The sequence below is a fragment of the Phyllostomus discolor genome, chromosome 10 (assembly GCF_004126475.2).
Source record: "Phyllostomus discolor isolate MPI-MPIP mPhyDis1 chromosome 10, mPhyDis1.pri.v3, whole genome shotgun sequence".
Classification (NCBI taxonomy): Eukaryota; Metazoa; Chordata; class Mammalia; order Chiroptera; family Phyllostomidae; genus Phyllostomus; species Phyllostomus discolor.
The window spans coordinates 12254228-12281699 of NC_040912.2; the positions used below are offsets into that span (position 1 = coordinate 12254228).

General features: G+C 41.3%; 1 protein-coding gene and 2 long non-coding RNA genes across 3 annotated transcripts in view; 1 reads left to right on the forward strand and 2 right to left on the reverse strand.

The window, feature by feature from the left end:
- The window catches only part of SKAP2 (src kinase associated phosphoprotein 2), a 165651-nt gene that overhangs the window by 133571 nt on the left and 4608 nt on the right, over positions 1 to 27472 (forward strand). The window contains exons 10-11 of the mRNA XM_028525624.2: positions 8365 to 8442; positions 13895 to 14007. Coding sequence (XP_028381425.1) covers positions 8365 to 8442; positions 13895 to 14007 — 191 coding nt within the window. The remainder of the gene's footprint in view (positions 1 to 8364; positions 8443 to 13894; positions 14008 to 27472) is intronic.
- On the reverse strand, positions 368 to 1449 carry LOC118497035. Its single transcript, XR_004899578.1, has 2 exons — positions 1169 to 1449; positions 368 to 961 (listed from the first exon to the last, which is right to left on the reverse strand). It is a non-coding gene; the product is annotated as an uncharacterized LOC118497035 (long non-coding RNA).
- LOC118497038 lies at positions 3579 to 18445 on the reverse strand. Its single transcript, XR_004899580.1, has 3 exons — positions 18159 to 18445; positions 14902 to 14904; positions 3579 to 3591 (listed from the first exon to the last, which is right to left on the reverse strand). It is a non-coding gene; the product is annotated as an uncharacterized LOC118497038 (long non-coding RNA).

The window sequence follows — 27472 nt, forward strand, 5'->3', positions numbered from 1 at the left end:
GAATATCTTAATTTTGTTATGAAAATAGTTTTGACCTCCCAGACCCTCCAGCCCCTGAAAAGAAACCAGGGCTGGTGCCAGGTATACGGAGCCAATAATGGGTGGTGGTGTCTCCTAAGGGTCCGCGCTTTTGCTTTCTGGGGTTCTGGACAATGAGGTGAAGGTGCACTGCCTGTGACAGGGAGGAGTGTGTTTGCATAAGCAAAGGGAGGCAAGACAGACAAAGCTGGAAACAGCTGAGCTTGGCATCTGCGTATCTGCTTTTCCCCCGAGGGCACAGTAGGCAGCCGTAGATCCTTAGACTGCAGCCACATTGCAGTGAAATGATCTTCGCGCAACCTACTTATGATTAGATGGGATTTTTTTACAGATTAAACTTTAAAACGAACCAAAATCTAAGTTGAGATGACGTATTTTACTTTCTAAAAAAGGGTTCGGAACAGTTTATAATGAAGTCTCTGTACATTTGGGATTCTCTTATTTAAAATGAGAATGAAGAAAAACCAGAAACTGAATAAAAGTTCTAGAAGGGAGATGTTAACGGTGGTAATGGATAGGTAGGTCATGGATGATTTTTAAACATTTTTATTTTTTGCTTATCTCTATTTTCTGACTTCCAACAATGAACAGATACCGTTTTTATAACAAGAATACTATGGAAAATGTTAATTTAAATTTTAAAAATGAACTTACATGTGGCAAACTAGAGTTGTGCCAGATATCCAGAGCCATCTAGCAGTTACTATAACCATATAGCGGCTCCTATAACTGAGCAGTAATTTAATTTGAACTTTCTTGGGTTAAAAGAATTATCCTCCTGCAGAAATTATTGATTTTAAATAAAAAGCTAAGAATTTGATCTTTAAAGAATAGTTACAAAAATTTTATATTATAATGGACAGTGGTTATAATACACTGGGACAAGAAGGAGCCACATGTCATAATTTCCCTTTGCCCAGTACTCTTTTTTTTTTTAAGATTTTATTTATTTTTATTTTTAGAGAGGGAAGGGAGGGAGATAGAGAGAGAGAGAGAAACATCAATGTGCGGTTGCTGGGGGCCATGGCCTGAAACCCAGACATGTACCCTGACTGGGAATCGAACCTGCGATACTTTGGTTCGCAGCCCGCGCTCAATCCACTGAGCTACGCCAGCCAGGGCCCAGTACTCTTTAGGCGTAGGATCATTTTCGGACTCACAGTTGCTTCTGACAGATTCTAGCCCAGGTGTCACACTCATTTTCATGGGGGGCCACATCAGCTGATGGTTGCCTTCAAAGGGCCGAAATAATTTTAGGGCTGTATAAATGTAACTACTCCTTAAGTGTTAAGGAGTTGAAATTACATTTGGCCCTTTCTTTGCTTTCCCTTTTATGTGCTTTCTTTGCCTGTCGTAATTGCCTTTAGGTGATGAAGTCTGTGTAAGACTTCTCCTGAACAGACAAGCAGCTCTAGGCCGGCAGCAGGCGTGTTCAGGAATGCCTGCGGTGCATGTTTCGTAGAAGGCAGTGCAGGGAGGGAAGAGCAGGGTGCAAGGTGCACGACCTTGGCCAAGTCAGTCAGCCCCTGCTCAGTTCCCCTTTAAACAAAAGAAGGGGATTATATCTAAGGTTTCTTCCAAGTTTTTCCCCTGATTCTGTCAAATGAGATCCTTGCTTGAATTTATCTTTTTCCCCCAAATCCCAGCCTGATGTTAACAAGTTTCGTGTTTGAAAAAAAAGTAATTATTTTTGTACTTTCAGAGTTGTGCACAAATTAGTCATTTTAATATAGTAAAGAAATTTAGTATAAATGTAGTGACATCTTTTTGCTTTTGAAATGCAGTATTAAACCCTTCAAGAACAAATGTCAAGGCTGAAAATTAGATTGTGTGATTAAATAACTATTGCTTATTTTGTTGCCTTTTATATTACATTAGCCTTCTTGGTTGTTAAGTTAATAAATGGTTACAAAGCACCTAGCTCTTATGGTAATTAACTTGATAGTGCATGTTCATGGTGCATTTTTTTTCTCCTGAGAAATGTTATCATCTCATTGTCCTCCCCAAATCCTGCTCAGTTGCAATGGGACATTCTTTCCACCTTACAACGATGACGCTGAGAATTAGAAACAGTGTCCAGGTTACATGAGTAACTAGAACCTTACCAATAGGCCCCAGTTTGCCTAACTTCCAGAAAAGTAAACCTGACTCTAAATATGTCATCTCAGTCATCTTTATCTTTTTGGTTTATTTTTGAAGTTTCGATAATACTAAAAGGCACTTGCTTTTATCTTTACCAAAATATATTTATTATTGCTGTAAAATGTCAGTCTATTAAAGATAGAAAAAGTCTTTAGAAGTGTTGTATTTGAAATTACCAGTAGAGCAGGGGTGAGAGGCCCTTAAGGAACTCACTTTTCCCTTTCGTCATAATTTTCAATTCCTTTGTCCGTACCCCCTTCACTCTGTTCTTCCATTTTTTCCAACCCTTCCAGCAGCTTCGTAGCTTGTCCTAGGTCTTAAGAAAGAACAGAGGGAGATACCATTTGTGTAAATCCTTCCTGCATCTCCCCCTCTTTTCATAGCACTGCTTGGACTAGCCAGAGGGCCTTTGGTTCCCATCTTCTCCCGCCCAGGGACATCTTGCTTGCAACACCCCGGACCTGAACCCTTGATGGAATGTGTGGGGTAGCCCGTTGCTCTGAAATGTAGCTGGACTTTCAGAACTTGGTCTGTGATAAGACTCTACTTAACTGTCTACATTTAAACATGTTTTCCATATTGAAATTAAGTGAGAAAGAAACGCTGGCTGGCCTAAAAAGAAATCCATTTTCAGTTACGAGTTTGCATTAGAGACATTTAGAACACATCGAATACCGTGTACTGGCTTTCGGGCATTTCAGCCTGTGGGACATGAGATGTGGGGAGGGAGAGCTAGGAGAATAGAGAGGAGAAGATGCAGGTTTGGGGCATCCCAACTTGAAATTCTGTTTCCAAATGCGTCTCCAAAAGGATCACTTAACCTAAGATGTGCTTCAAGTACCATGCTGCGGTAGGATGGAATTGACCCATTTACGTGAAAATGTTTTCCATGCTCACAAACAGCCAGTGTTTGAGTGAACATTTAGAAAACAATCTATCTATAAACTGAAGATTTTAATGAAAATCAAGGAAGTGGCACTAGGACTTAGAGCTAGGGTTTCAGGGGCGCAGGTTCAAGTCGAAGTCTCAGCTCCTGTTCCAGCCAGATACGTGAACCTGGACGAGTTATTCAAGCTCTGTAAATTTTATTTTTGCATCCACAAAATGATGGTGGAGGTACCTATTATTACATTATAGAATTGTTATGAGGATTTAGTTTTGTAATGGATCTAGTATGAACATTTAAGCAATACATAGTAACTTCTTGAGACAAGCATATGGCCCCATGAGCAATGAGGCTTGGGCAGGTTGCGATCTAAACCCAAGCTTTAATCCAGAGCACAACTTTTGATTCTGTGTTCTACGTCTTTTAAAATGCACTGCAGTTCAATGGATCTCTTTTCTAAAGGTATTTAGTGAGAAAGGTAATAATTGCGTGAGTCAAAGATTTTCTTATGTTGCTGTCCTCCCCTCCCTGGCGACATGATAAAATAGAAACAGATTCATAGATGCAGAGAACAGAATGGCAGCTGTCAGAGCACAGGGGGGTTGGGGGCCGAGTGAAAAAAAGGGAAGAGATTAAGCAAAAAAAAAAAAAAAGAAAGCAAAACGCATAGACACAGACAACAGTATGGTGAGTACCAGAGGGAAAGGGGGTGGGGGAGGTAGGAGAGGGCAAAGGGGGATAAAATGGTGATGGAAGGAGACCTGACTTGGGTGGTGAACACACAATACAATACACGGATGATGTGCTATAGAACTGTATACCTGAAACCCATATAACTCTATTAACCAATGTCACCCCAATAAGTCCAATACAATTTTTTTAAAAAATCAGGCCTCAGCCCTAATGTGAACATCACATCCCCTGGCTTGGTCCTAACAGATTGTCCTGAGTTTTTGTCAAGCAATGTCAGTTACAAGTGCCATTTGCTTAGTTTCTGTTGTTGTTGTTTATTCTTAGAAAAAATTAGCCAGAAATAGCCATTTTGTGAAACGTACATAGTTAGATTTGTGATTCTTATGAGGGTAATAATCTATCTGTTATGAACTGGATCAATCTGTAAATTAAATTGATTAATCTAGCAGGGGAAATAAGGGGTCTTGAGTTTGTCCTCGGTAAGCACTTTCTCAAATGGTCATCATCCTAATACAGGGCTCAATAGGCACTAAAAAGATGGGTGAGAGTAGAGTTTAAGCTTTTAGATTCTATCAGATATGCTTGCTCCTGGAAGTTTCATATTTTCGACAGGCTTTAATGTTAAAACCTTTCAGCGACGACCGGAACATTTCGATACTCATTGATTGGTTTACTAAACGTGTAACTATATTTGAACTATATTCTGCATTTTCACTTTACTATTATTTTCATCTTGTCTGATAAAAAAAAAACACCCTCCTGATGATCCCTGTAACAATGTGTGATTGGAATAATAACTTCACGTGTTGAGGAGTTTGTGCTGCAGCTGAGAGGCATGTAAATACAAGCTGCTTATTTGCAAGAAGCTTCCAGATTTGCAGTATGATTGCTATGGAAACCACATAATGAAAACCTTATAACCATCTGTGTGGTTTGATGGATTTTACTGCATAGCTGAACTGTTTTTGTTTACTGTTATTAAAATGTTGAATAGAATATATTAACCCGCAAACATTGACTATTTAAGGTATTAATTAGTATTGTATAATGACATCACGCCACAACACCAAAATAAAATGTTTAACAATAAACCTAAATAGAACACCACATGTTTCTATTTCTAATATATTGTGAAGGTGATTATTACCTAGAATCGTAGTCACTTGTCCTAACATATATTTTTGAGTGGTGTAGAGAGATTCACTCTGTTTATAAATGAGTGTAATAGAATTTATTTTCATGATTTTTGAATCCATTTCTTCACTCAGTATTTATCGCACATCTCCCTTATACCGTATTTTATTGGAGATTCAGTCTGAGTTTTTCCCCCCTAAGATGAAAACACACACACACACACATACACACACACACCCCAGATTTGACTTTGTTGTCTTTTTTATGGAAGCTATCTGTATTGTCAGCACAAGATAAAATGAGTTGTTTGAACATTGTTAAGACAAAATTGATGTGTGGAACACAGAAGGCTTTGACCTAAAAATACCAGTACCAGGTTTGAAATGGAGAAACAAAGTGATTTTAACGAGCATCTCATCCTCTAACATGCTGCTTATTAAGCCTCTCACGTGGCTTTCAATTTGGATACTTACAGTAAATATTGATACTTAAGTAAATATGTTTAATATTCTGGTAGTTTAAGAATACACTGTGCATATTAAGGCACTTAATTTTTAATAAAATAAGAATAAACTCATAGTAATAAATTCTAACTTGTTAACTTTGCCAAGAGCCAAGTGTTTTTATTTAATTATTACATTAGGTTGATACCTTGACAATGACTTTGAGTGGTGAGTCTAAATTCCACAGTCTCTTCTTAAGAGCCAAGAATACTGCTCCTTATATGGACTTAAGGACAAGTGCCCTTGACTGTTTTTGAATTTCCTTCTTCCTATTGTACTTGTGACCAGGTTGTAAGAGAGGGGGTACTGGGGAAAACTCGAGTGTGCAAAGTAAGAGAGAGCTTCCTCTCTCACCTTTTAAAATTTCCACTATCTGTAAAATGAGTAGGTTGGACAAAATGACTGTAAGTGTCCCTAATTTTGATGAAAACACTCTGTTAGGCGTGTATGGTAGCTCGGCCTTGAGGTTTGGCATAGCGAGCTAACCGTTGTTGAAGAGAAAAGAGACAGGATTTAGTATCAGACTTTTTAATGAGGTCTTTTATGTATCAATTACTCTTCGACTAAACCATATTAAATCGACAGTGTTAGGTTCAACTCAATATATATAAATTATCAAATATTTCCAGCTCTTCCTTATATTGGAGCTTTTCCTTATTTCATTTGAATTGAATTTTAAAAATTTGAAACGGTTGTATTTGTCTTACAAGCATAATAACCTCCAAGCTTGATTTAAATGTTGATTTTTATTAGTCACCACTTTAAAGTTTGCACGAGCCTTCCACTTGTGCATGCGCAGTCCTGGCCTCTCCAGCAGCCTTTCCAGCTGCCCCGGACCTCTCCTCTGGGTTGCCCCACCAGTGCGTTCAACCTCTCGTGCCAGAAACACGACTCCCTGTGTTTCCGCAGCAAAGTGGCTTATCTCTGCTCTTCTCTTTTTCAGTAACGATGTTCCCATGGCTCAGTTAACTAAGCTCAAACCCTCAGTCATCCTTGGTTGCTCTCCCCGCTCCTCAGCCCTCCCCATCCAGTCAGGCACAGCGTTTATCAGCTCCAGTTCCTTTACCTCTCCTGACCTGACCGTCTCCTCCCCACTTCCTCTGCCCCTTCGGCTCAGGGCTTCCTTCCCCTTCAGCCAGACTCCGAGCGTCTCTCTCCCTGGGTCCCTCCTCTGGGAGCAGCTGAGTCTTCCCGGGGCATAATTTCAGCCCTGCCCTCTTTCCGCTCACAGATCTTCTGGGCCTTGCACTGCCCACCGAGCAGAAGTCTGAAGGCCACGGCAGGATGCGCAGTGCCCTTCAACGACTGGCCCAAACCCCCAGCGTTCTCTCCCAGCCTGCTCTCTCCCTCTGGGTACTGCGTTCTTCAGCTACAAGGAATGTGGTGGCGCCTTGTTCTTTCGTCTGTGCTGCTCCCTCTCTCTGGAAATTGTCTCCTTCCCATCTCCCTTCCTTCAGATCCTCTCCGTCTCTCGGGGCCCAGCGTGGTGTTCCCCGCTGGGTGGTTCCTTCTCTGCACTCCTCCATGCCCGGACCGCACACACGTCAGGTGTTAGGCCCCCGTCCCAGTTTCCTTTCCACTCTGTCCTCTGTCCCTCCAGGTTGTCAGCTTCCTGAAGGCAGAAGCTCCCTACTGTCCTGGCCTCCTCGGCAGAGTCTCTCTTTTACATGCAGTTCATACTCAATGGAGATTTATTGGTTGAATTATTTAATAGTCATAACAGCCATACTTATATATTTAGCATAATTATCTTTAAAGTTCTGGATTTTTCTTGAAATTGTGATTCTTTTTGAACCCAGTATTTCTTTGGCATCCCATTTCATTCATATGCCCTGCCTTAAGTATTACTCCATTTTACATATCCCCAGGTGGGGAAAGTGGTCATGTAACATGTGTTTCTTTGTTGTAAAAGAATCAGTCTATTGACTCTGTTAAAAACTGTTCTGCTTAGCCCTGGCTGGCGTAGCTCAGTGGATTGAGCACAGGCTGTGAACCAAAGTGTCGCAGGTTCGATTCCCAGTCAGGGTACATGCCTGGGTTGCAGGCCATGACCCCAAGCAACTGCACATTGATGTTTCTCTCTCTCTCTTTCTCCCTCCCTTCCCTCTTTAAAAATAAAATGGATAAAATCTTTTTAAAAAAACCCCAAAACTGTTCTCCTTAATCTTACCATGTTTCTTCCTATAACTCGGAGAAGGAATGTGATGGGAGAGTGTGGAAATTATATAGGCGAGGTACTTAATGTATGTGGGCCAGGGAACATGGGCTTGATAATCACGAACTGAGTTTGAATAAAAATTGGAAACTGCTTTACATTTTCAATTCTCAGTATACTCGCGTGTTAAATGGGGATTTAAAAATTGTTTATCTATGAAGTCTATACATCTGCTGTAGTGTATGACACATAGTAGGTTCTCAGGATCATTGTGGGGTGGGGCGGTTATCCTGAAGGGTACGGGTCCTTCTAGCGTTCTCCTTGAAGATCAAGTGAGTCAGCCTACAAAGTCTCTGATACTCAATAAGAGACCGGGTTTTATATCGCACGCTTTCTTTTTGCTAGAACATTGACATTTCAGGGACCATGGTTTTGTGCAAGGTACTGCTGCCACGGTGTAATGCGGTCCATCTGGGTAGTGCTGGCCGTCGTTTTACTGGACATCAGGGCTCTTCTGGGTCTGAGATGGTCCCAGATCAGTCTCTACAAGGATGTAAAACAGCATGTGCAAAGCACTAGTATGTCTTAAATCTGAGTAAGCCAGCTAGTAAGGTTGCTACTTGGAAATGGCTAGAGGTTTATTTGTTCAGCTTTAGACTATTGACAAAGGAATGTGAATGTTGAGTGTTTCCTCCTTCGAAAAGGAATCTTCATATGTTATCAACTTCTCGTTTTGCTCTGAACACGGGGAGTACTGTGTTGTTATCTGGGAGGAAGCCCTTCAGTGTGCCCTGTGTGCTGTTTACTTGCAGAGGAGGAAGAGGACAGCGCGCCCGGGAAAGTGGAGGAACAAAGGAAGATGAGTCAGGACAGTGCTCACCACGGCACAGGTAATGAATGGCGCGGCTTCCGGGGAAGCTGATTTCGGTTTTGGTCACGGTCTCACCGCCCCGCAGACATGGACACAGCTCCCCAAAGCCGGCCGGCTCCTCCAGGGCGGGCATCTTCCGGCTGATAAACTGCTCAGCCCCATTTAGGATGCATGAAAACCACTTGAGAAGGATTTATAAAGTAAGCCAATTTATACAAGGTATTCCTTCCTGAATTACTTTGTAATGACTCAATTAGCTTTCATTTCTGCACAAAGGAGATTTAGTTGCATAAATTAGCTTATCATCATTGAGGAAGTGTCACTGCTAAAGGACAGTTTATAGATACAACATGCAGTTGCTGTCAAACCTATAAGAATGTAATATAGACATCTGTGTATACTTTGTGCTTGAGCAGAACAGACTTCTGCCATTCAGATACTAACAGGGGACAACAAGTTGCCCAGGGGACTGGCAATGTAGACATCTCTGAAAAGGTCAACTTGACACAGGCTCTGACAATCGACCCACAGCTCTGTCTTCTTTGATAAAAATCAGATAAACTTAAGACCGCTAATTGATCTGCAGCCTGTTTAAATGTTGGCCATGCATATCTTCATTGCATATGATTAACACAGAAAGCAAATGAATTGGGTAAGAAATGCCAGGGTCCAGTGACAGCAGCTTAAAAATTGGAAAAGGACGCTGGTGGCCTACAAGTCCAGGAAGGATCGTCCCCTTATCCATTTCCACTTGGCACGTTGCCCCACGTACTAATTATGACTGAGACTGAAAAAATAACCGCCCGTGCTACGGACAAAATCGCACGATATGCTCAACTTTTCTTGCTGATTGTTATTTCCAAATAACAAGAGATAAACCATATCTGTAGTGTAAGCATGAGCGAGTTTTGATAAACCCACAATTATTTCACACGGAAAGACGAGGAGCACTGCCTTCTTATCAGGACCTTGCCCCCCGTCGTAGCCTCAAGGCAGCTGGGGCAGGGTCTGCCGTGTCATCCCACGTCCTGCAAAGGGCTGGAGCTGGGGGTCACCTTCCCCTCTCCCATACGTCCATACATCACTCTTTCGAGCTGTCAGAGGCAGGGTGGACAAGGAGTGTGTGTTCAGGAAGTGGCTTTCCAGAGTCCTTCCTCCTGTGACATGTGGAAAGGAAACAGAGGCCTGGTTTCCGGAGCTGGACAGGAAAGCAGGAGCAGGTTGCTGCAAAAGGTTTTGCTTTGCTTTTTTCAGAAAGGAAGCGAGGATGGAGTCATTAGATGTTAGCACTCAGGCCCTGGAAAACGCAGCTATAAAACACTGCAGCGGAGTGAAACCTTGAGGATGATGTTCACGAGTAATTTAAGTATATATGTTTTATTATGTGTCATAAGCTCCTGCCAAAAGCATATAGCTTTCTTTTTAAAAATTCCCATGCGGGTATAGAGCGTAGACACATATAGATATGCTTTCCACAAATTGAAGTATTTTGTCTTAAAGCAATTATATTTTCCAAAAACCCTTTTTTAGTGACTGTCTCCCAAATTTTCGCCTTTGAGGGAAGGGGGAAAAAAATCAGGTTTTTCTCAGAGGAATGCATTAAATAGATTTAGCTTTTCATGCAATAGCTATAAATTAGCACTGCAATAATTCTTATCTTTCGTGACATGAAATTCTTTTCAAGCAACAGTTTTAAGGCTTTTGCATAGCAGTGACCTTTGCTCTCCCCCGGCTGTCAAAGATGTAACACTAGAAGTTTGTTTGCTGTGCGGGGCGGGGAGTTGACAAGGGTATTACTATCTTGCTGAGCATCACATGATGTGAACTTCTAACCTTACTCAAGAATGTTACATATTCTTCACGTTGACTGATTTTACTTAAAAAAAATCAGATTAATGTAAAATACGTAAGCAAAAACAAAATTAATCTTGGATTTCTTACAAGTTCTTTCATGTTCAAGCTTATGTACGTTGAATGTGTTTGTTATATTTATAATAAAGATTCCATTTGATTTTTTGGAACATTGTACAATATGCTTATCTTTCTAAAATAGTTTCTAAACCTGTAACACTACTGAAGGAGAGATTCTCCATTATTTTATTGTTGTATATTCCACCCACTGTCATCGTTTACAAAACCTTTGCATTTTTGCAAAAGTATCTCCAGTGTTTAGTTTATATTTTCATAATAATTTTATTATTGCCCAGTGATCTGGTTTTGTATTTTTAAAAAAGCAGAAGCAAGTCTGTTGTTTAAATCTGTCGCAGGCTGGCTAATTGAAATTTTTTTCTTTCTTTTTTTAATCGTTCATGCTTCTCAGGACAAGAAACATTGTTGATTTTTTTTTTGTCATTTTGAAAACATAGGTCATGACGGGGATAGAATAAGAAAACAAGAAAGTCTGTGCTGTAAAGACAACAGGCTTAATTTGCACTCAGAACGTGTGCTTATCTGTGGTTCATGACGTTATGCTTCATCCCAGGTCTCGGTATTCTTTAGAAATGTACTTCACGTGGATTATTTTTTCGGTGCAGAGGTGAGCAGTGTTAACTTCTGGGAAGCCACTGTGCTTCCGAGGCTACATCTGTGCATGATTTTTTGGTGTATGTTAGGTCACACTTCAAATTTTAAAAAGTAGGACAGAGGAGCTCACGGCTCTCTAAGGAACAAGATAATTCCTAACTTTTATGTGTAGAATTTATCCCAGGAATCATCACGTTCCTTTCCTGAGGAGACCAAGGCCAAGAAACAGGTCCTTCCACGTTTTCTCCCTAGCTGGGATCCTACTTCATGCTGAATGGCATGAGGAAATAGAACAGTAAATTGTGTGTACATGTAGCCACGTGACACAGACGACTTATTGTTCTTTACCAGAGCTCACATATGGGACACTGAAATGAGGTGGGTCTTTGGGTAACACCGTCATCAAGATTACGGAAAGCGCAGCGGAAAACGTGTCCTCTCCCCAGCACTGCCGCATCGCCAGCTCGGCTACCTCGCAAGGCAGTGAGATTTAATGAAACGCTCATGATGCACATCTAGGGAGAGATGCATTTGGCACACAGTGGGGGTCCTGTGCCCCTCATGTGCTCCTGTAACTCCCATTAGTGTTAATGGGAGTTTCACCAAGCGCATCAAGGGGAAGAGAGACCCCAAAGTGATAAGGATTATTATGCATTAGAAATCATCATATACTTTTCTTTTCCTTTCTTCCTTCTCTGAACCTCTTGAAAATCTATTGAATGAGAGGATCTGAAAAAGGGAACGGCCGGCAGCAGGCTGGACAGCTGAGGAGGCCACTGGGACACCCGCCCTAGCCAAGTCACAACTTCCACTCTGCTTTTTAGCCCAAGTTGTGTTCTTCAGCCTTTTCAGACCCAGCCTAAGGCTGAGCAGCATGGGGAACACACAGGAGCCTCAACTATGCAGATCCCTTTACCTCCTGGCCAGTGACTGCAGGGGAGGGCCGTGCATGTGAAATGATGTCATCCTCTCTTTGCTCTAATTCCCGGACTTTTAAACTGACACTGACGGACTGCATGGGGCGCAACATTTGACCCATTTAGCAGTTGATTCAATCTGACGAGGATGTTTCAACTTCTAAATCTCTATTTGTCTAAATAAGTGGTTTTTAAAGGAAATCAGTCACTTTATTATTAAGTAATTTTTTTCTAAAAAAGAAAATAATTTGACAATGTTTGGAGGGATCTGTCCAGCCAGAGTGCCCTCTAGTGTCCATTTATAGAATTTACTTAATATGCGCTTTGTGAGGGAAATGTAATGAAGGGTGGCCACAAGCATTGTTAGTTCTTGGTTGGATTCCCAGGCTTGTGCACATCCCTGCTGGTACCCGTGATGAGTGCTCAAATGCTAGAGTGGAGAAGTCAATAAGGTATTCCCTCCCTCTGTCTCCCTCTCTCCATCCCTCCCTCTTTTTCCCCCGTCCCATTTCCCTCCCTCCCTCCCTCCCTCCTTCTCTTTGTTTTAATTCTTAGAAAACAAGAGAAAAAAAATTTAATAGGAGGATTTTGCTAGGTAGTCTATTCTAGTCCTTGTTTATTTTCTTAAAAGTATAATTAAAAAGCCACGTCTTAACTTCCTAAATATTCAGACTCCCTATGATTCAGATTTTCTTTTTTGGCTTTAAAAAAAATGTTTTCAATGTTAAAGAGAATTTCTAACATTTCTAATGAACATAGCACTTGGTGCATGACACAAACCATGTGCAGTAAGACGAATGCCCTGGTGCCGTGCTAGTCTGACTGGTTGTGCCGGCATGGCCCAGGAGCCTGCTGTCTGAGAGCCACGTAACAAAAGTGCGATGACAGCGCTGCGCCAGCCTGTGCCTCCCCACAGCCATCCCCTCCGCAGTCAAAGATGACATTCAGGGGGAAGTTGTCAGTGCGCGTGTGTCCTGCCTGGTTCCTGAACACACGGACATCTTATTGATACCGCTCGCATTCTTTTTGCGTTAACTCATCAAACTCAATTATCATGAAATTAAAAACAGGAAGCAGTTCTCGGTGTAACAAAAGCATCCAGTGTATTTAACTCTGTGCCGTGTTTCAGGAGCCCCACATTGTGTAAGTGACAAAGCATTTATTACCCGGTTTATTGTGGCATCACGGAGCGGAGAGCGCTAAATAATCAATCAGTTAATGGTCTGTATGGCAGTTTGAGCACATCACATCCATTGTGCTTATGCTGTTAGAAGGATGAGCTGATAACTCCAGTGCATGTTGCATGTTTATTCAGAGCCTAATGTCCCAAACCAGGGCTGACAGAAATCTTGAAAAATGCAGCTTCAGCATTGGCAGTTTCTAAGTTGTTGAAATATTTTTTGAATAACTTTGAGAGGCTTTGGGTACAAAAGTCCTGAAAGATAACAGCTGGAATTACCCTTTGTATTATTTCCACTTTATCCTCTTTCTTGAACTAGATTTAGGTTTTAGAATTTTTTTTAAAAAGTTGTTTTCTGATTTGGGTGAGATTTGTACCTTAACTCCTTTATTATTTTTTTATGAAGTGTCCCTGTTCTATAAGGTGCTTATTCGCAATGTGTTTGTCACATCTCTTGGATATTGCTCATTAGGCAGTGTGGGTCTCATCTTCAAAGCATGTTGCACGTGAACTTAGGTTCCTGTATAACATAAGTGCGAAGTAACTCTAAGGTGCTGGTTTCATGAGAAAATGTCAGTTACAGGTTTTAGATGAACAACAAAGGGACCGAAAGAGAAAAAAGAGACATTCAAAATCAGACCTTTTTGAAAATGCTCCTCAATTAGATGGTAATAAGAAGTAGGATTCTTGTGCAGATGTCATAAACATTTTCTTTGAATCAAGACTGACTTTTTTACTATGTTGGTGGTTTGAGGTGGCATCACAGAGCGGATGCCCTTAATTTCTCTTGGTTCATTTTTAAATGAGGGTCTCTTACATAAGAGCTCTAACTCATTTTCTCTTCTTTCTAGGGGATAAAAGCACTGACTACGCCAACTTTTACCAGGGCTTGTGGGACTGCACAGGTGCTGTTTCCGATGAGTTATCATTTAAACGTGGTGATGTGATTTACATTCTTAGCAAGGTAAGGAGATACTCGAAATGACAACTGTAAAGGGAGAATACAAAAGTAGATTTGTGTGTGTTTGGATTACAGCACTGGGGAAAAATGCCAATTGGAATTCTTCTAGGTCCTTGTTAACAATCAGGAGTTCACAATAATTAATTATTTTGTCAAGTGAAATATAATCAAAATTTAAACACAATCAGATAACAGGATTCAACTTAACAGTGTGTTTACCTATCACTTTAGCCTTTGGCTCACGTCCACACACTGCCTTCTCCAGAAACAATATACTTATGTGAAAGTTAACATTGTAAGGTATTAGGTTATTATTATGTTTTTCTTTCCTCTTCCTTTTTATTCTTCTGTGTGCTTATTCTGATTTTGTCTGCCATTCACTACTGGAAACACCGTGTTTATAGAACAAGCTTTTCATCTTTATGTAAATACATTGGGTGTTCCGACAATTTAAGAGCAATGCTTTTCTATTCAGACAAGTTGAAGTAACTTTTTTAAGTTTAACATAATAGCAAAGTATATCACTACAAACCCGTCTTTGTATATTAAAAAACCATGTCTCTGCCTCTTTAAGATACTGGATTATGCAAAATCTTTCTGTCCTTCAGTCTAAAGGTTTCTTATTGTGATTACCCTTCTGACGATGTGTGTGAGCTCCCTTAAACTTAACATTTTAACTTTTCCTACTGTAATATGGGTAATAAAAAGGTATTTCCTTCAGTCTCTTTTATGAGGCTATTTTAGAAACAAATGATATATGGAAACTACTTATAAGTGTGGCAACGTTATATAAATCATAAGTCTGGGAACTTACTGTGGTTTCATGATTAGAGAAATATTTTAGACTTTTCAGGAAGAATATGATTGTTAGAGAAGAGAATTTGGAAATAAGGTCACTTACTGAATTTAACACTATTTGGCTGGAGCATAAAACCATAACAGCGAATCACAGAGCCCCTGAGTGAGGGGTCAACTGTCTATTCCTTGTGTGTACAGGTGAGGGACCCTGGTCGGGAGAGCGCAGAGCCTGTACCCACCCAGGCACCTTGACGTCCAGACCGGGGCTTTCTGCTCTGGTTTTTTTTTTTCCGTGCTTGTACCTTTCTTCCTTTTTCCATCCCTCTCTCTCCTCTCTCCTCCCTCCCTTTTCTCTTCCCTCTTTTCCGCCTGTGTTTAGTTTGAAACCCTCACAAAGTACCTGTAATGTGCCAGGTCCCATTCTAAACGCCAGAAATGCAAAAGAAATAAGATATAGCCACTTGTGGATTATTGGGGGAAATGTAGTAAGGAAATACAGCCAGCTGTGGTGATTGCTAGTTGAGGTGCCTGACCCTGAGACTTGTCTTTTATTTTTCAATCCTCTGTTCGTTAGTATGGGATTTTTTTTTTTAGAAAGACATTTTCACTTCTTAGAAGCTATAGATAACCATGTCACAACTCTTGGATCAAGCTTATTATTGAGATGTAATTGCCTAACTCGGGCAATTACATCATTTTTTGAACTAATTCCTTAATATAGGAACCAAGCTGATTAGTTTCAGGTCTGCACAAACTTCCTTGGCATCATTCCTCAGCCTGACTAAGCTCACAGTTTCTTTCACCAATTTAGCTGCAACTGTGTATAAAATTAAAATGTCGATCAGCTTCCACTCGGGATTTCAGATTATAGGGATACATGGAGGTAGCCATTATGTTTCTGTGGTAAAATATGAAACCTGTGCAGCCCAGGCGGACCTGTTCTTAAAGTCTCCCTTCCGAATCAGGCTGTCTTCGTTGCTAAAAGCCCCAGAGAACCCACCTCCAGGAGAGGCTGTGGAGCAAGCGACATTCCTATAGGCGTGTGCCACTCCTACCACTGCCTTTGAAATTATCTGTTAATATGAAATTATACATGTGATCATACAGGTGCATTCTGCTTCTAGGCTTCCAGGGAAGGTAATGCTGGTACTCCCACAACTGCTGTGTGGAGATTGTGATTTTACATGTGAAACCTGATCGTAGAGCCAAGGTTAGGGGTGGTCCAGTCTATAGGGAGAACATACTGCCATCTGAGATTTCTAAATGCTAAAAAGCACATTATCAGTATTGGCTCAATGATTAGCTGTCCATATTAACCCAGCTGGGGACCTAGTAGAATCCACCAGGTAAATCTTAGTGCGTGTGAAGTAAAGGACACGTAGCTGTCCCTCAGTGAAATTTGGACAAATTTGGGGCCACTGATGGATGTTGTGGCTGTTGGCCATCAGGTGGCTTTGGGGGTTCATGTGTGTTTCTGAAGACTCTAGCTTCTCCACTTTGCTCTGGGCAAGTTCACCTTGGAAACTCCATTTTTACTTGGCTTGGTCTTGGCCTTTCAGTTTTTATCAAAATTTGGCAAACATAGACCATAAGTTAATATCATAAATTCACTGAACATATGAATGAAGACGGCAGTTTGAATACTTGACTTTACTGTAAATGTAGAACTCAAGGCCCTTTGTAGAAGAGAGTGAAAAATGGCTCAAAAGGGCTTGTTTTTAGATCAAAGTAGAGCTGATCTTATAGATGGATCGATTTTTTTGAAAAGTACAATTATTATAGAAATCCCTAGATTGTTACATGCCTAGGGATTTGTTTAATCTTTCTCAGAGTTATATTTAGACCTCGCGGTGATGGAATGAAATTGTACCGGTTTAATTTATTTTTTACACCACCTAGTGGCTCAGAATGAGTGGTGCAGCTAATTGCCGCTAATGTGTACAATCAAAATGATGTCATAAATCCAACTTTAAATCCAGCTATGGGTTATTACTATTCTATCTCATGTCAATAAAGTATTGGCATTAATCAGGAAAAGTTTTCATCATTCTCAATTGAATGTAAAAGTTGTATACAGAAGGGAGAATACACGATGTTTATGGAGACATAGAAAATGTACTTGTGAAGAAATTAACACTATACCTTTCCAAATAATAACAGCATTTAAGAGTTTAAGGAAAAATAACTTGCTTTTAATATTAACTGACCTATAATTTGCAATATTTAATTATTACCGTTTGCCTCACCTTCTAGAAGTTGTCCGTTCTGAAAATACTCTTTAAAAAGGCTGCACAAGAGAGTTTAAGATGCACTTTTGATGTAAATGAAGATTAAATCATGAAATAAAATGGCATACATTATATTAGAGAGAGTATTCATTTTGCGAATGTAATGACAGAAAAGATGTAACTGCTTTGACGATTCCACTGTCTTCATTAAAATTCACTATAGAAAGTTTCATTTTTAAATTGTCTTTTTCTGTTTTTGCAAGGAAGCCTGGAGGGCACGTCAGCTGTGCTCAGTCAGCCGGGGGTCAGTGTATCTATTTTAAGGCATCTTTTGGGGAGTCTTACAGATCTCAGCCTTTCTTTTTAAATTTTTAGTGAAAATCAAATGTTGCAGTAAAGAAAGAAGAGCAGGCAGATGCCTGCTGTCCCGGCTGGCCTTTTTAACGTTTTCCAATCAGCAGCTGTCACGTGACCCGGGCCGAGCTAGCTCCTCCTTCAAAGTGGCCTGCATTCTCTTAGTTCTAACCTTTGAACCTCACAAATAATAAATCTAAATAGTGCCTTAAAAGGCCAGCCAGTAGTAATGTTTTGCTTGCGGTTCTTTTCATATAGGGTTGCCGCTGTTTTTCATGTTAAAATAAAACACTTTACATAGATTTGAATAGTTCAGGGGAGATTTCTAAATCTCCCCGCCACCCCACCAACAAAGTGGAGCACTTCATCTGAAGTGGGTAAATCTGGAATTTGTAATTTTACTAACAGCTGCATTGTTAGTGAATTAACTCTGAAACACAAGGCCTGGTTTCAGATTAACTTCGTAGGTAAAAATAATATATCTGAAATAGGAAAGGTTTTATTTATTTAGGAATTAGGTTGTTTAAAATCATGCTAGCTCCTTTTTTTAAATTTTATTTTAATCATTGTTCATGCTAACTTCTTTTACTAGTTTGCATTTCAGTTTTATCACCACCTTCAACATGGGTATATTATCATCGTTAATACTATTTTCCTACACCTGTGTTTGTGAAATTTTATCATTTTAGCAGCAGGACCCAGGCTATATAGCAATAAGCGTATTCCATGGCAAACCTCTTTGGGATGTTATTCTACTTGCTGTTCTGGATTTACGTTTATCTTTCCATCTGCACTCATCGGTAAATTACTAACCACATTCCTATTCTTACTTTTAAAGCAATAAATTATTTTTAGAGACTTAATGACAGAAGAGCTATGCTTCAGCGGGAAAGAGGCATGCTACTTTGGTATGAACAGGAAAATTAAGAGGGTTAAGAATCCTGGGATGTTTTATCGAGTCCAGGGCATATGTGACTTGAGCTTTACAGTTTAAAAAACAATTTAAGTCAAAAACAGGAAATGTAGGTTGACAGTGTTCACTAATATACAATAAAAGGACTTTTTTTAGTGCGTTTTGATTGGAATTCCAGTCGTTGGCTCTTTTTCTGTTTGTCTGTGACTTTTTCCAAGGATTGGTGAATTGTGATTGTCATCGATTGTTTGCTTCTCATTGTGAAAATGTAAACATTCCATTGCTACAGCTCTTTTTGGCTTCAAACCTAACAGAAAAATAAAATAAAATGAAAGTCTTGTGAGCTCTCCTGGCAGAGGGAAATACAGGGTTACTTTTTAGCTCTTAGTTTTTGCCTTGGTGACCATCTGACCCACTGTGCCACAAATAGCATGGCCAACTGCTGGGGAGTAACTAGGACATCCCGATGTAGGACACACATTGTTGGCACCAGGCTGGTTCCCAAAAGGTTGTCATATCTGACAGCCTTTTGGGAAGGAGAAGGAGTAGTGGGGAGTAATTGTAACTGTGATTGTTTAGGCTTGGTGGCATTTGGTTGATGCACACGAGTGCTATCAACACGGGGACGCTGTGGTCTGGGGTACAGCGAGGCAGGCACCCACTGCTCCCTAGTGTTGATACGCAGTTTAGGGACACAGCACCATGTCAGGAGGTGCCCTGGCTCCACGCGTGGGACTCCTTACCCGCTTGTGAACAACGTGCCCGAGAACTTCCCTACGTTCTTCTCTTATATGAAACGGAGGGAGCATTCCCGGAAAATGCCGACGAGTGAACAGAAAGGTTCTTACCGACAGGCAGGCTGGCAGGCCGAGCCCCTGCAGTGGCTTGAGAGGCGGAGGAGAAACCACTGGTGCTGTCCAAGGCCGGAAGCTCCTGGCTGCGGGGCCTGTGTGATTTAACTCTATATGGGACATGCACCCATTTGCCGGAAGCAAAAAACAAAAAGCAACAACAACAACAAAAATACCTTAAAGCAAAACACTATGCTGATTATTTTTTTATCCTAAATTGAAAAATCCATGCTTGCTTATGCTCTCCAAGTCCCCCCCAAATTAATAACCCCCTCACTGTATACATCACCCATTTTTGCTCCTTTGAGATGCCTCCCTCCTCATCCCTGTAGAGGTCGGGTTCCCTTTGGCCGAGCAGGGTAGAAAACTGCTCATAACAACAAGATTGCCTTAGACCGCACTCCAAAATACTCTAGTTTTGTCGTCCTGGCATTTTGCTACACCAATAATAGGAAGGGAGAGGGAGGAAATGAAAACGTGTTTGTTGCTCACCTGCAATTCTGGGCCTCATCTGGTTCATGCGCTGACCCTGTGGAGCAGGCCTTGTAGTTTTGCAGATGAGGAAACTGATGCTCAGTGCGGTTATGGTCTGGTGAGTCGCCTGAAGAGACCACCTAGCAGGTACCTTGTTCTGGAATCGGTGCAGATCGGACCCTAAAGCTTTTTCTCCTTCTGCCTTGCTGTCCAAGTGGACCATGACTAGGATTGTCTGTCTTTCTCGCTCAGCCCTGAACTCCTTGAAGTAGACAATGCGTCTTCAGTGTTTTTGTATCCCAAATACCTACCATTATGCAAATAGAGAGTTCATATGTATTATGAAAATACAGTTAATAATAGGAAATAATCTCAAACTTCTTAAAAGAATTAGAATCACCTGGCTGGCCTAGCTCAGTGGATTGAGCGTGGGCTGCGAACCAAAGCATCACAGGTTCGATTCCCAGTCAGGGCACATGCCTGGGTTGCAGGCCACAGCCCCCAGCAACCGCACATTGATGTTTCTCTCTCTCTCTCTCTTTTTCCCTCCCTTCCCTTTCTAAAAATAAATAAATAAAAAATCTTTAAAAAAATAAGGTGTGTTTTAGTTTCACAATCTGTATTTAAAAAAATCAGAATCATAGAGTTACTACCAGCCCTTCACTTTTGAGGTAAAGAAATCTGAAGGCTCAAGATAACGGAGGGAAAATAAATAAAAGACTAAAGAAAAAAGGACGACTCCGGTGGAGACCTTAAACTTCCAACTCAGCTCTGGGCTTCTAGACAACCAAACTGAAAATGGGACAGACAGAGGACTCATAATTTCTCTTAATCATAAAGGAGAGATCTCACTAGGCTTTTCCCAATACTGGCTACTTAAAAATGATTTTCTAGAATGTTCACTGATTGATTATCTGACCTAAGCCACTTTACATAATACATAAAACAGTGGCAGATAATACCCTCGGCAACAACAAAAATAACAGATTTGTAGTAAAGTAACAACAGGTTTCACAAGGGTAATTCTGTGAGGGTCCAAATACGAGTTATATAATAATTGGACTCGATTGTAGCTGGGTTATTGTGGAGACAACGACAAAAAGTCGTCTCTGGAGAACTTGGGGATTGCCCAAGGTTGCGTACCGAGTTAGTTGCAGAGCTGGGAGGAGACTCTGGGTCTTCTGAGAAAATAATCCCAAGGACAATAGCAAGGAGCTGAAAACCCCGCAGACTGTCCCCTTCACCTGCCACCCAGTGTCCTCGGTTGCAGGGTTCTGTCCTGACCTCATCAGTACTCAAAATAACTTCAGTTGAACTCATTTCTTCTAAGAACTGGCATTACTTGCCCCAGTTCTGCAGGAGACGGGGATCTTTCTTTCTGCTGGTGGCGTTGAAGCTCTTTAGACAAGGTATTATGCATAGGGCATTGGAAAACTTGGTGGGCGACAGCCAGCCACCGGCAGGAGTGACACACTTCAGATTGCGAAGCTAAACATACTTAAGAACAAATACTTTTCTTGTCATTACTGAAATTCTCCAAGTATGTCTAATGTACACAGAGAAAAGGATATTCCTATTGGAAATTATATTCCTTTAGAAAATATTTAGAATATGCAACAGGTGCATCATCAAAAATGAACACAGAGTATGTCTGATCATCCCGTATGTATTTACTGAGTACCCTTTGTGCATACTGGAGTGTGGGGCGTACAGATCTGGCATAAGACATGGCCCTGATCTCAGGGAGTTTGTACTTTCCAGCTTTTTAAAATGTATTTGTATTGAATTTATTGGGGTGACTTTGGTTAATAAAATCATATGGGGTTCAGGTGTACAATTCTATAACACACCATCTGTATATTGTATTGTGTGCTCACCACCCCAAGTCAAGTCTCCGTCCATCTCCACTTATTCCCCCTTGACCCTGTTCTACCTCCCCCACCCCCTTTCCCTTGGGTCATCACAGTGCCGTCTGTGTCTATGAGCTTGTTTGTTTGTTTGTTTGCTTAATCCCTTCACTGTTTTCACTCAGCCCTCCAACCTCCCTCCCCTCTGACAGCTGTCAGTCAGCTCTCTGTATTTACGAGTCTTTTTCTGTTTTGTTTGTTAGTTTATTTTGTTTATTAGATTCCACATATGAGTAAAATCATATGGTACTTGTCTTTCTCTGACTGGCTTATTTCAGTTAGCATAATACTCTCCAGGTCCATCCATGCTGTCGCAAAAGTTAAGATTTCCTTCTTTTTTTATATCCAAGTAGTATTCCATTATGTAAATGTACCACAGCTTTTTTATCCACTCATCTACTGATAGGTACTTGGACTGCTTCCAAATCTTGGATATTGTAAATAACACTGCAATGAACATAAGGGTGCATGTATTTTTTTTCAAATCAGTGTTTCAAGTTTCTTTGGATATATTCCCAGAAATGGAATCAATGGGTCACAAGACAGTTTAATTTTTAATTTTTTGAGGTAGTTCCATAATGCTTTCCACAGTGGCTGCACCTGTCTGCATTCCCACCCACAGTGCAGGAGGGTCCCCTTTCTCCACATCCTCACCAGCACTGTTGTTTGTTGATTTAGTGACGAAGGCCATTATGGCAGGTGCGAGGTGATAGTATCTCATTGTGGTTTTAGTTTTCAGTTCTCAGATGACTAGTGCTGTTGAGCATCTTTTCATATGTATATTGGCCATCTGTATATCTTCTTTGGAGAAGTGCATATTCAGGTCCTTTGCCCATTTAATTGGATTTTTTGTATCTTTGGTATTGAGTTGTGTAAGTGCTTTATAAATTTTGTATATTAACCAGTTTGTTCAATTTGTTGGCATACAATTGTTTGTAATATTTCCTACAGTCCTTTGTATTTCTTCTTGTCTGTTGGTGTCTGTTGTTACTTCTCCTTTTTCATTTCTGATTGTATCTATTTAGGTCCTCTTTTTTTCTTGATGAGTCGGGTTAAAGGTTTGTCAATCTTGTTGATCTTTTCAGAGAACCAGCTCATGGTTTCATTGATCTTTTGTATTATTTTTTAGACTACTTCATTTACTTCTGCTCTGATCTTTATTATTTTTCTTCCTTCTGCTAACTTTGAGCTTTGTTTGTTGTTCTTTTTCTAGTTCCTTTAAGTGTAAAGTTAGGTTGTTTATTTGAGATTTTTCTTGTTTCTTCAGGTAGGCCTGAAATGCTGTGAATTTTCTTTCCTCTTAGGACTGCTTGACTGCTTTTTCTGTGTCCTTTAGTTTTGGGGTTGTTTTGTTCCCATTTTCCTTTGTTTCAAGGTAACTTTTGATTTCTTCCTTGATCTTATCATTAACCCATTCATTGTTTGGCAACATGTTATTTAGCCGCCATGACTTTGTGTGCTTTTCAGGTGTTTTTCCTGGGCTTTGTTTCTCGTTTCAGAGCATTGTGGCTGGAGAAGATGCTCAGTGGGATTTCAGGCTTCTTACATTTACTGAGACTTGTTTTGTGTCCTGACATGTGGTCTATCCTAGAAAATGTTCCATGCGCACTTGAAAAGAATGTACATTCTACTGCTTTGGGGTGAAATGCTCTGAAAAGATCAATTAAATCCATCTGGTCTAGTGTGTCATTTAAGGCTGCTGTTTCTTTCTGTCCGGAACATCTATCCACTGATGTCAATGGGGTGTTCAAATCCTCAGCTATCACTGTATTACTGTCCATCTCTCCCTTTATGTCCACAAAGATTTGCTTTATAATTAAGGTGCTCCTATGTTGGATGCATGAATGTTTACAATTTTGTATATTAACACATTTGTAGGTACGTGTGTGTTACATAGGGATACACACATGCACCTATGCATATGTGTATACATATATACATATACATATATATTCATATATATGTTTTCATATATATATAGTCTCCTCTTGGATTGTTCACTTGATCATTTCATAGTGTCCCTCTTTGTCTCTCATTAGAAAGCCTTTTGTTTGAAGTCTGACTTTTCAGATGTAAGTACTGCCAACTCAGCTTTTTGTTTCATTTCCACTTGCATGAAACATCTTTTTCCATCTTTTTACTTTTAGTCTGTGTGTATCTTTCATTCTGAGGTGGGTCGCTTGTTGACAGCATATGTGGGTCTTGTTTTCTTATCCATTCAGCTACTCTGTATCTGTTGATTGGAGCATTCAAGCCATTTACATTTAAAGTGCTATTAATAGGTATGTATTTATTGCCATTTTATTTTTTTAGTGACATAGATCTGGTATTTTTTAATTCTTCTTAAAGAAGACCTTGTAATATTTCCCATAATATTGGTTCAATGGTAATGAACTCCTTTAGCTTTTTCTTGTCTGAGAGCCCTTTACTTCTCTTTCAACTTGAAATAGTGTTGGTTGTAGGTCCTTGCTTCTCATCACTTTGAATATTTCTGGCCTGACATGTTTTTGTTACGAAATCAGCTGAGAGTCTTATGGGAGCCCCCTTGCAGGTAATTGTCTTTCCCTTGTTGCTTTTAAGATTCTCTCTTTGTCTTTAACCTTTGTCACTTAATTACCATATGTCTTGGTGTGGGCCTCTTTGGGCTCATCTTGTTTGCGACTCTCTTTGGACTTGTGTGTCTTTTTCCTTCACCAGGTTAGGGGAGTTTTCAGTCATTATTTCTTCAGACAGGTTCTTGATCCCTTGCCTCTCTCCTCTTCTTCCGGTACCCTATGATGTGGAAGTTGTTACCCTTCGTGTTGTCCCAAAGGTGCCTTAAACTATCCTTATGTTTTAAAATTCTTTTTTGTTTTTGCTGCTCTGATTAAGTATTTTCTGCTACCTTGTCTTCCAATATATATTCGACCCTCTTGTATTCTTATTTTTTAAATTTATGGGAATTTTGATATGAATTTCATTCACTTCCAATATTTCTTTAAAATGCAATTCTTTATGTCCCATTTCAGTATATTAGTGTATTCTTCATTTCAGATACTGTATTTTTCATTCCTGACTAGATCTTTTTTATGGTTTCTGTGTCCTTTTTCATGCATTTTAGTTCTAAGTTCCTTGAGCACCCTTATAACCAGTTTTTTGGACTCTATATCTGATAAATTGCTTGTCTCTATTTCATTTAGCATTTTCTCTGGAGAGTTCTGCTGTTCTCTCATTTGGGGTATGTTTCTTTGTCTCACCATTTTTTTTGCCTCTTTATGTTTTTTTTTCTGTGTATTAGGTAGATTTGCTATGACTCCCAGCCTTGGTAGGGTGGCCTTATGTAGCAGGTGTCCTGTGGGACCCAGTGGCGCAGTCTCCTTGATCACCTGAGGCTGGTGCTCCAGGAATGTCCCTTGCATAGGTTATGTGGGCCCTCCCGTTGTAACTGGGTCTTGATTTCTATTGGCCATTCATGTGTGGAGTGAGCCCTGAGGCTGGCTGGCTGCGAGGACCAACCCTGACCACAGTGTATGAGCTGCTGTGCAGGTGCTGACCACGCAGAGCGGAGTTCACCGCGGCAGGGTCCGGTGCCTGCCGAGACCTCCCTTTGGATGTGCCCCTTGTGAAGCTAACTGGGTCCTGCTCTGATGTTGCTGAAGCTGGCCCCCTGGTGTGTCGGTTCTGGGGACTGTTGGGAGCGACTCTGGTGCAGGTCAATGTCAAATACCGCCTGTGCTGCCTGTCGCTGGCCCTGGGCAACCTACTTCGAGCTACAAAGTGGTCCATAGTTTGTGGCTGCCTCTGCTAAGCCTGTGTGTGTGGGAAGGCACCGAGAGTGGCTTTTACCAGCACCAGGCATGGGGACAGGTCAGCAAAAGTCCCAAGGCACCCAACATCCACCTTCACCCGCTGGCCTGTCATTGAAAGAGCCTCTGGCGGTACTCAAGTTGCATGAAGTAGGTTCTTAGTGAGTTACCAGGTAGAGAGGTGAATGGTGTTCAACAGATTCAAACTCGGTGCCAGTGCTGGATCTAAGGCTACTCTGCAAATGTCCCAGAGTATACAAAGTCTAGCTGTCACCTGCTGGGTGCTTGTCCACCTCTGTGGCAGAGCAGGGCCCCAGGGAGTCAGGGTGAGGCCAGAAGAGTTTATCAGGCCCGAACAGACAAAGACTTGGCCTTGTGAAGGGAAGGCTCTGCACCAGGTGGGCATGCTAGGGAAGAAGGGCCCTATCCTAGAGCCACACAACTCAGTCTGTCCCAGATTCTTCCAGGAGCTCGATCTCAGCAGGGCAGAGCCACCAGGACTTGGGAGGGTGGGGCTGCCATACGCCCGGAGACAGTGGCCAGAGTATCTCCTATGAGGGGGGAAGTGCCAGTCAGGCTCACAGGAAAGTGGGAGGAATGGCCTCCACCCCAAAGCCGCACCACTCAGTTACTAATCCCCCCTGAGTCAGCCCAGATCTCTGCACAGCAGCCCTGGCAGCCGACTCAGCAGAGTGCAAGCTGCACAGGCTGGGGCTGCAGGGAGCCCAGAGACTGGGGCTGTTGCTTTCCCCCAGGCTGATGCTGTGTGGAGGGGGTGCTCCACCCAAGAAAGATGGCGTCTGCAGCGTGGGAGAGTGACTCGGCACAGGGACCCTTCCGCCCTCTCTTCGCACAACTCTAGTCCACGCCGCACTAGGCGGGCTGCAAACCAGAGTTTGTGTGTCGACCCTTTAAGAGGGTGCGTGTGTCTTCAGTGAACCCCCATCTGTCCCTGGTGGACATAAATCCCGCTTAGCCCGATGATATGTGGGCCCCTCTTCCCAGCTCTTGTGCTCTGAGCCCTGGAGCCCTGCTTGGGGTTCAGACCCGTCTTCTCAAGGGGAACCTTTGAGCTGAGACACCCCTCCGGAAGCTCAGCCACCACCCGTGGGAGCGGGGCCAGCCCTTTTCGCATCCTTGGTTATAAGACTTCTCCTCAGCTGGTCTTCAGTCGGTGGTTCAGGCCGATCCGTACTGTAGCTGCAGTTCCAGTTTGGCTGGGAGGAGGATGCAGCTGCCGCCCAGTCTGCCGCCATCTGGGGTCCTCCGAGTTCGTACTTTTAGTTGGAGGGACAAAACTGAGTTACATAAACTCCAGAGAAGAACAAACGCTGAGCTAGAAATGAGAGATGTGAGTATTGATTAGATAATTCATAGGAAAATTCATGACAGATGGGTAGCTCATTTTAAGAGATCCTTTGAAATGAGAGATTTGGGAGGAATGGGAGGATTGTTATAAAGTTTCCGATGGGAGATACTAAAAAGGAGAAGGTGGAAGAGGTAGCCTTGAAGAAAGTATTTCCATCTTTGAAATAATTACCTAGTTTTTGTGTTACTATGCATTCCCATAATTCGAAAAATTGAAAATATCACAGTGCATAGTTAGAACACAGATATGTGTTTGAAAAAAGGACCTCTCTGACACCCTTTCAAACAGATTGTGACTAATTTCGGAAAGGGGGAGCACATTGCAAAACCTTATTAGTGTTTCGGGTTTCTGTGAAGGCAGCGTTCTTTTACCACGTGGTTAGCAGAAAGTGGATTAACATACTTGAAAAATGAGAATCGTGGTGCTGAAAAGGATTTAAGTAGTAAATGCCGGGGCCTCATTTTAGTGTAAAATAACACACCCACACAGACGGAGGTGTAGTTCTTGGTAAACAGGGACGTGATGTTTCCTATTGTGTTGGATCGAGTCCATTTCACGTTATCAGAACTAGGCCTTTTTTCCTGCCTTATGACGCAATCACTGTAATTTATTGCTTACCACCTATTGAGGCCTAAAATTTTAACTACAAAATAAAACTAATAAAAGCGATTTTAATGGCATAGAAATTGAAAGCGGGAGTTAGATCACAAGCGTTCAGCTGCTGCTTTCTGATGGTTTTCTCAGATTATTTGGCAAGTTTGGCTCTTTTCTTCTTTGACTGCCACATTA